Raw genomic sequence first — 8,985 nt, 5'->3', positions numbered from 1 at the left:
GGAATTCCTATACCATGCATCCCAGTGAGACATATGTTTGCAAAGACAAACCCCAAGATCACAGTTAAACCTAAAATAAGATCATAAGCTTCTAGGATGTGTCATTGATCTCCTTCTCTCTAATACTCTAGGTTAGTAAGAACTCAAGAAATCTTTCTTGCTCTCAAAGTTATGCAACAGAGAAAACCTGAACAATAAACTCTGGTGTAAATAACTATACTTCTTTCTTCAGCCCACCTTGAACAAATGAAGACAATGGAAGTACTAATTCAGCACATCTTCCAAAGGAAAGTGTTCTAAATCCAAGGTAGTGTTAATATTTTCACTAACAGTCCCGATTGTTTTGTATACTTAGACTCTTAAGACTTTGGCTCTGCCCCACCCTAATTCTGACATCAGCAAGCATACCAAGTTCCTTGGTATCACCAGAAACAGAGTAAAGAGGAAATTCACCAGGAGACCATTCCAGAACCCACCAAATCTAACTTTGGTTTTCAACATTGCAGTAGATTATTGAAGAGGAAGATTGCTGACAGACACCTCTGACAAAAAGAAATATAAAATGAGGTGTTCTATTTTAAGAAAACATCAGGCTGGCCCCCAAGAGACATGCTATTATCTGTCCTGCAGAGACAGTGAGACATACTAAAAAATTATTTGGTATTTATCTGAAGTTCAAATTAAACTGCAGCATCTAGTTTGTGTGTATGTGTGTGTAGTTTGTGTGTGTGTGTGTGTGTAGTTTGTTTGTGTGTGTGTTTTAATGCTAAATCTTCCCACCCTACATTCATGTTTTCCCAATCACAAGGAAATATAAAATGCACTTCCTGGTTGTAAAAGAAAATAGTTTTGTCCAATTCAACTTTGTTCTACATTTTTAAAATTTACAGTATTGTTATAACCCAAATGTGCTAAGGAATTATTTATAGAATTGTGGGGGGGAGGGGTTGTGTGAAATTAATGGAGGATTATTTTTTATTTTAATTTAAATAAACTACAGATAGCATCATACATGTCTCACCAGTGAACTTTCATTATTGCTCAAGTAAGTTGATATGAGCTCAGTTAAATACCCACTATGACACGTACCTCACTTAGACCCAGAGCAACCACCACTGTACTTAACAAGGCACTGGGCAGTACTGGGCACTTTTTCCTGGCAGAACATTGCATATGGTTATGAGATGGGCATACCACCTTGTTGTGTTTTGGGGCATCCAGAATCAAGGGCTTTGGAATGAAGAGATCCATCTATTTCATATATTACATAACAATGTCAAAGCAATTTTATTTTTTTAAAAAAGTGGTGCAAGGAGGATTGGGAAATGATACATTTTTGACATTATGGGAACTTCTAGAGTCCTGGACTTCTCAAAATAATTGGATGGCAATCTTCTTTATAATTTTCCTGGGAATTATTTTTGAGATCATACTCTTAAAGATTTGTATGTCCTTTCAGAAGAAGCCTGAACTTCCTTCGGAAAAGGATAAGTCAGATATCCACAAGGTAAGAAAAAAATGCTTGATTTCCTTTTCCAAGATTTTTCAAAATAACACAGAAGAATAACTTATAAAATTGTATAACTTTGGTATTTGGATTACTCTAATGGGTCGCAAAGAGTCAGACACAAGTGAGCAATTGAACTGAACTGAACATTTTATTGTCTCCCTTGACAGAAAGAAGACAATGGGAGTTGCTTGACAAGCATGAAATTTGGTAAGTATCCTACAATTTTATTAGTTCAGTTCAGTTCAATACAATTTCATATTTTAATATAAAACTTGTTCAGTCTGAACTTCTCCCATTGATACTCTGACTTTTTTTTATTCCTATTTCTTTCTAGATAATTGGTCAGCTCTTTCATCCTCAGAAGCAAGGTAAATGATATATTTTGAAATTAGATGAAACGGATTGGTTTTTTTCTATTCAAAATTACATCTGAACTACAGAAAAAAGTTTCCCCATTTGTATAGAGTATAACAGCAGTTCAGCATCATAATTCAGTCTAACTTTGATTTTTGTTTTTTAAATAGATTTTTATTGGAGTATAGTTGCTTTACAAAGTTATGTTAGTTTCTACTGTACGGCAAAGTGAATGAGTTTTATATATATATATCTCCCCTCTTTTTGGATTTCTTTCCCCTTTAGGTCACCACCTAGCACTGAGTAGAGTTCCCTGTGCTCTACACTAGGTTCTCTTTAGTTATCTATTTTATACATAGCAGTGTATATAGGTCAGTCCCAATCTCCCAGTTCATCCCACCCCTTCTTTCCCCCTTGGTATCCATACATTTGTTCTCTACATCTGTGTCTCCACTTTGTGAATAAGTTTATTTGTATCATTTTTCTAGATTCCACATATAAGTGATATATTCAGTATTTGTTTTTCTCTTTCTAACTTCACTCTGTATGGCAGTCTCTAGATCCATCTGCTGCTGCTGCTAAGTCGCTTAAGTTGTGTCTGACTCTGTGCGACCCTATCAACAGCAGCCCACCAGGCTCCCCCATCCCTGGGATTCTCCAGGCAAGAACAATGGAGTGGGTTGCCATTTCCTTCTCCAATGCATGAAAGTGAAAAGTGAAAGGGAAGTCACTCAGTCGTGTCCAACTCTGTGCGACCCCATGGACTGCAGCCCACCAGGCTCCTCCATCCATGGGATTTTCCAGGCAAGAGTACTGGAGTGGGGTGCCACTGCCTTCTCCGCTAGGTCCATCTGCTGCTGCTGCTACATCTCTGCAAATGTCACAATTTCATTCCTTTTAATTGTCGAGTAATATTCCATTGTATACATGTACCACATCTTCTTTAGCCATTCCTGTGTTGATGGACATTTAGATTGCTTCCATGTTATGGCTATTGTACACAGTGCCGCAGTGAACACTGGGGTTCATGTGTCTTTTTGAATTATGGTATTCTCCGGGTATATGCCCAGGAGTGGGATTGGTGGGTCATATGGTAGTTCTGTTTTTTAACTTTGATTTTTAAATGATTGCTCTATTCCAAACTGTATTAATGGCTTTTTATATATTGTTTAAATTATCCTTCCATGTAGGTAGTATCATTACTGTTTTTTTTAATTTGTTTCAGAGTATGTACGAATACATACATGTATATAAAGTATATATTGGGGCTTCCCTGGTGGCTCAGATGGTAATGCATCCACCTGTAATGCAGGAGACCCAGGTTTGATCCCTGGGTTGGGAATCTGGAGAAGGAAATGGCTACCCACTCCAGTGTTCTTACCTGGAGAATTCCATGGAAAGAGGAACCTGGCGGGTTACAGTCCAGGGTTGCAAAGAGTTAGTCATGACTGAAGCGACCGAGCACGCACATAGTTGCTTTATAATGTTGTGTCAGTTTCTGCTGTACAGCAGAGTGAATCAGTGAATCACACACATACATATGTCCCCTCTCCTTTGGATTTCCTTCCCGTTTAGGTCGCCACAGAGCATCACTCCTGTTTTTACAAATGAGGAAAATAAAGCTTAGAGGTTAAGTGGCTTGCTTCTTTCTCTACCCCAACCTCTGTCTCCAATACAAAGAAGTAATAATGACAAGTTCTGATAATTCAACTGAAAAAGTATTCATTTAGCACCTACTATGAACCCAGCAGACCCTGAGCTAGGTTCTTCAAGAGTGCCATGAAAGGAGTTTATACAATCAGAATTCATCCTGCATCCTGAGGATACATGAGTGCTAGAGATTCAATACTGACATTGCTACTCTTGTTGCTATCAACATCCTAATTGTTTTCATCAAAATCCATTCAGTAACCATTAGATATCCCTATACAATGGACCTTGTATTTTACACTGGTATTCAAATAATAATCCCTGGAGGAGTTAGTGACCAGCCACTCCAGTATTCTTGCTGGGAAAACCCCATGGACAGAGGAGTCTGGCAGGCTATGATAGATGCTAAATAAATATTTTTCAACTGAATTATCAGAACTGGTGATTATTACTCTTCATTTGCATTGAAGAGAGAGGTCATGGTAGGTAAACAAGCCACTTAACCTTTAAGCTTTATTTTCCTCATTTGTCCGTGGGGTCACAGAGAGTTGGTCACGACTGAGTGACTGAGCATGCATGCACAAATAATAAGATAGTATCTCTTCTCAAGAAGTTTATATTCTTGGGGAGGAGACATATTCATAAAAGATGATTTTGTTTGTTTGTTTTGTTTTTGTTTTTATTTATTTTAATTGGAGGCTAATTACTTTACAATATTGTAGTGGTTTTCGCCATACATTGACATGAATCAGCCATGAGTGTACATCTGTTCCCCATCCTGAACCCCTCTCCCATCTCCCTCCCCATCCCATCCCTCAGGGTCATCCCAGTGCACCAGCCCTGAGCACCCTGTCTCATGCATCGAACCTGGACTGGCGATCTGTTTCACATACGATTATATACATGTTTCAATACCATTCTGTCAAATCATCCCACCCTCGCCTTCTTCCATAGAGTCCAAAAGACTGTTCTATATATCTGTGTATCTTTTGCTATCTTGCATATAGGGTCATTGTTACCATCTTTCTAAATTCCATATATATGCATTAGTATACTGTATTGGTGTTTTTCTTTCTGACTTACTTCAATCTGTATAATAGGCTCCAGTTTCATCCACCTCATTAGAACAGATTCAAATGTATTCTTTTTAATGGCTGAGTAATATTCCATTGTGTATATGTACCACAGCTTTCTTATCCATTCATCTGCTGATGGACATCTAAGTTGCTTCCATGTCCTGGCTATTATAAACAGTACTGCGATGAACATCGGGGTACATATGTCTCTCTCAATTCTGGTTTCCTTGGTGTGTAGGCGCAGCAGTGGGATTGCTGGGTCATATGGCAGTTCTATTTCTAGTTTTTTAAGGAATTTCCACACTGTTCTCCATAGTGGCTATACTAGTTTGCATTCCCACCAACAGTGTAAGAGGGTTCCCTTTTCTCCACACCCTCTCCAGCATTTATCATTTATAGACTTTTGGATAGCAGCCATTCTGACCGGCGTGAGATGGTACCTCATTGTGGTCTTGATTTGCATTTCTCTGATAATGAGTGATGTTGATCATCTTTTCATGTGTTTGTTAGCCATCTGTATGTCTTCTTTGGAGAAATGTCTATTTAGTTCTTTGGCCCATTTTTTGATTGGGTCATTTACTTTACTGGAATTGAGCTGCAGGAGCTGCTTGTATATTTTTGAGATTAATTCTTGTCAGTTGCTTTGTTTGCTAGCTATTATTTTCTCCCATTCTGAAGGCTGTCTTTTCACCTTACTTATAGTTTCCTTCGTTGTGCTGAAGCTTTTAAGTTTAATTAGGTCCCATTTGTTTATTTTTGCTTTATTTCCATTACTCTGGGAGGTGGGTCATAGAGGATCCTACTGTGATTTATGTCGGAGAGTGTTTTGCCTATGTTTTCCTCTAGGAGTTTTATAGTTTCTGGTCTTACATTTAGATCTTTAATCCATTTTGAGTTTATTTTTGTGTATGGTGTTAGAAAGTGTTCTAGTTTCATTCTTCTACAAGTGGTTGGCCAGTTTTCCCAGTGCCACTTGTTAAACAGATTGTCTTTTCTCCATTGTACATTCTTGCCTACTTTGTCAAAGATAAGGTATCCATAGGTGCGTGGATTTATCTCTGGGCTTTCTATTTTGTTCCTTTGATCTATATTTCTGTCTTTGTGCTGGTACCATACTCTCTTGATGACTGTAGCTTTGTAGTAGAGCCTGAAGTCAAGAAAGTTGATTCTTCCAGTTCCATTCTTCTTTCTCAAGATTGCTTTGGCTATTCAAGGTTTTTTGTATTTCCATACAAATTGGGAAATTATTTGTTCTAGTTCTGTGAAAAATACCATTGGTAGCTTGATAGGGGGTTGCATTGAATCTATAGATTGCTTTGGATAGTATACTCATTTACACTATATTGAGTCTTCCAATCCATGAACATGGTATATTTCTCCATCTATTTGTGTCATCTTTGATTTCTTTCATTAGTGTTTTATAGTTTTCTATATATAGGTCTTTTGTTTCTTTAGGTAGATTTATTCCTAAGTATCTTATTCTTTTAGTTGCGATGGTGAATGGAATTGTTTCCTTAATTTCTCTGGGTTCTCATTGTTAGTGTATAGGAATGCAAGGGATTTCTGTGTGTTAATTTTATATCCTGCAACTTCACTGTGTTCATTGATTAGCCTCTAGTAATTTTCTCGTGGAGTCTTTAGGGTTTTCTATGTAGAGGATCATGTCATCTGCAAACAATGAGAGTTTTACTTCTTCTTTTCCAATCTGGATTCCTTTTTTCTTCTCTGATTGCTGTGGCTAAAACTTCCAAAACTATGTTGAATGATAGTGGTGAGAGTGGGCACCCTTGTCTTGTTCCTGACTTTAGAGGAAAAGCTTTCAATTTTTCAGCATTGAGGATAATGTTAGCTGTGGGTTTGTCATATATAGCTTTTATTATGTTGAAGTGTTCCTTCTATGCCTGCTTTCTGGAGGGTTTTTATCATAAATGGATGTTGAATTTTATCAAAGACTTTCTCTGTATCTGTTGAGATAATCATATGGTTTTTATCTTTCAATTTGTTAATGTGGTGTATTACATTGATTGATTTGTGGATATTGAAGAATCCTTGCATCCCTGGGATAAAGCCCTCTTGGTCATGATGTATGATCTTTTTAATATGTTGTTGGATTCTGTTTGCTAGGATTTTGTTAAGGATTTTTGCATCTACAGTCATCAGTGATATTGGCCTGTAGTTTTAATTTTTTGTGGCATCTTTGTCTGATTTTGGTATTAGGGTGATGGTGGCCTCATAGAATGAGTGTGGCAGTTTACCATCCTTTGCAATTTTCTGGAAGAGTTTGAGTAGGATAGGTGTTAGCTCTTCTCTAAATTTCTGGTAGAATTCAGCTGTGAAGCCATCTGGTCCTGGACTTTTGTTTGCTGGAAGATTTCTGATTACAGTTTTGATTTCTGTGCTTGTGATAGATCTGTTAAGATTTTGTATTTCTTCCTGGTTCAGTTTTGGAAAGTTTTACTTTTCTAAGAATTTGTCCATTTCTTCTAAGTTGTCCATTTTATTGGCATGTAGTTGCTGATAGTAATCTCTTATGATCCTTTGTATTTCTGTGTTGTCTGTTGTGATTTCTCCATTTTCATTTCTAATTTTGTTGATTTGATTCTTCTCCCTTTGTTTCTTGATGAGTCTGGCTAATGGTTTGTCTATTTTATTTATCTTCTCAAAGAAGATAAACAGCTTTTTTTTTTAACAAAGCTTTTAGCTTTGTTGATTTTTGCTATGGTCTCTTGTTTCTTTTGGATTTATTTCTGCCTTAATTTTTGATTCCTTTCCTTCTACTAACCCTGGGGTTCTTCATTTCTTCCTTTTCTAGTGTGTAGAGTTAGGTTATTTATTTGACTTTTTTCTTATTTCTTGAGGTAAGCTTGTATTGCTATGAACCTTCCCCTTAGCACTGCTTTTACTGAGTCCCATAGGTTTTGGGTTGTTGTGTTTTCATTTTCATTCATTTCTATGCATAAAAGGATGATTTCTTGCAGTATGGTAACACGATAATCAGAAATCTAGGAGAACATTTTAGGAGACACCTACACCAGCTTAGGGGGTGTTGAGAATGTCTTCATGGAGAAGGTTATACTGGAGCTGAACTTTAAAAGGTAAGTGGAAATTAGTCAGAAAAAGACACTGGTTGGGAGAATAAAGAAGGCCTTATAGGCTATGAACAGAGGCAAGGAAATAAGAAACTGCAGGGTATGTACATGAAATTATGATTATTTCAGGGTTGCTGGAATGATGAGGATGGGCCGGGGAGTCATGGGTGATGAATGTGAAAAAACAGGCAGGAGTCAGATCATAAAGGACTTTCTCTCATTGTTGTTGTTCAGTCGCTCAGTCACGTCCAACTCTGCAACCCCATAGACTACAGCACACCAGGCTTCCCTGTCCTTCACCATCTCCTGGAGTTTGCTCAGACTCATGTCCATTGAGTCAGTGATGCCATCCAACCATCTCATCCTCTGTCTTCCACTTCTCCTCCTGCCCTCAGTCTTTACCAGCATCAGGGTCTTTTCCAATGACTCAGCTCTTTGCATCAGGTGGCCAAAGTATTGAAGCTTCAGCATCAGTTCTTCCAATGAATATTCAGGGTTGATTTCCTTTAGGATTGACTGATTTTATCACCTTGCTGTCAAGTGACTCTCAGGAGTCTTCTCCAACACCACAGTTTGTAAGCTTCAATTCTTTGGTGCTCAGCTTTCTTTATGGTCCAACTCTTACATTTGTATATGACTACTAGAAAGACCATAGCTTTGACTATACAAACTCTGTATGCCATGTGAAAAGCTTGGAGCTTATTCTGTAGGTAGTGAGGAACCACTGAAGGTGGTTGAGCATAGAAGTGACAGTTTTGTGTTTCAGCTGAATCACTAGTAGCTGTGTAGAGTACAAACCTGAAGATTACTTGACTTCAGTCTAATTTCTTTGGGTTGTCAGGTGTAAAGGGGCTTTATTCATGTAATGTGGTTGTTCTATTTGTGTTTATTTGTTTATAAATATTTGTTTTGGGGTGTGTTGGGTCTTAGTCCTCACTGTGGTGCACAGGTTTCTCTAGTTGTGGTATGTGGGCTTACTTGCCCCACAGCATGTGGGATCTTAGTTCCCCAGCCAGGGATTGAGCCCATGTCCCCTGCACTGGAAGGTGGATTCTTAACCACTGGCCCACCAGGGGAGCCCCTCCCTCTGCCTTTCTTGGTGTTGGTTTTACCCTGAGGTAAATAGGAAGATGACCACCAAGAGTTTCCAAATCAGACCAGCAATGTCCAGAGGATGTAAGAGGCCAGTTCTTTCTGTGTCTTTCTTAGGAACAAGGCAACTTTTCCCTGAAGTTGTTAAATGTCTTTGTCTTATACTGGGATTAGTTCATACCCACTCGTTATTCAATTACTTGGAAATGAGATT

The 8,985-nt window shown here is 38.1% G+C and overlaps 1 protein-coding gene across 1 annotated transcript in view; it reads left to right on the top strand.

Annotated features, from left to right (window-relative positions):
- Positions 1-1,273: 1,273 nt before the first annotated feature.
- CCDC168 (coiled-coil domain containing 168) overlaps positions 1,274-8,985 on the top strand; it is a 34,012-nt gene continuing 26,300 nt past the window's right edge. Inside the window, exons 1-3 of the mRNA XM_068984377.1 lie at positions 1,274-1,507; positions 1,845-1,878; positions 7,610-7,685. Coding sequence (XP_068840478.1) covers positions 1,274-1,507; positions 1,845-1,878; positions 7,610-7,685 — 344 coding nt within the window. The remainder of the gene's footprint in view (positions 1,508-1,844; positions 1,879-7,609; positions 7,686-8,985) is intronic.

Source organism: Capricornis sumatraensis, chromosome 12 (assembly GCF_032405125.1).
Source record: "Capricornis sumatraensis isolate serow.1 chromosome 12, serow.2, whole genome shotgun sequence".
NCBI lineage: Eukaryota > Metazoa > Chordata > Mammalia > Artiodactyla > Bovidae > Capricornis > Capricornis sumatraensis.
This window is presented reverse-complemented; position numbering and strand designations above follow the sequence as displayed.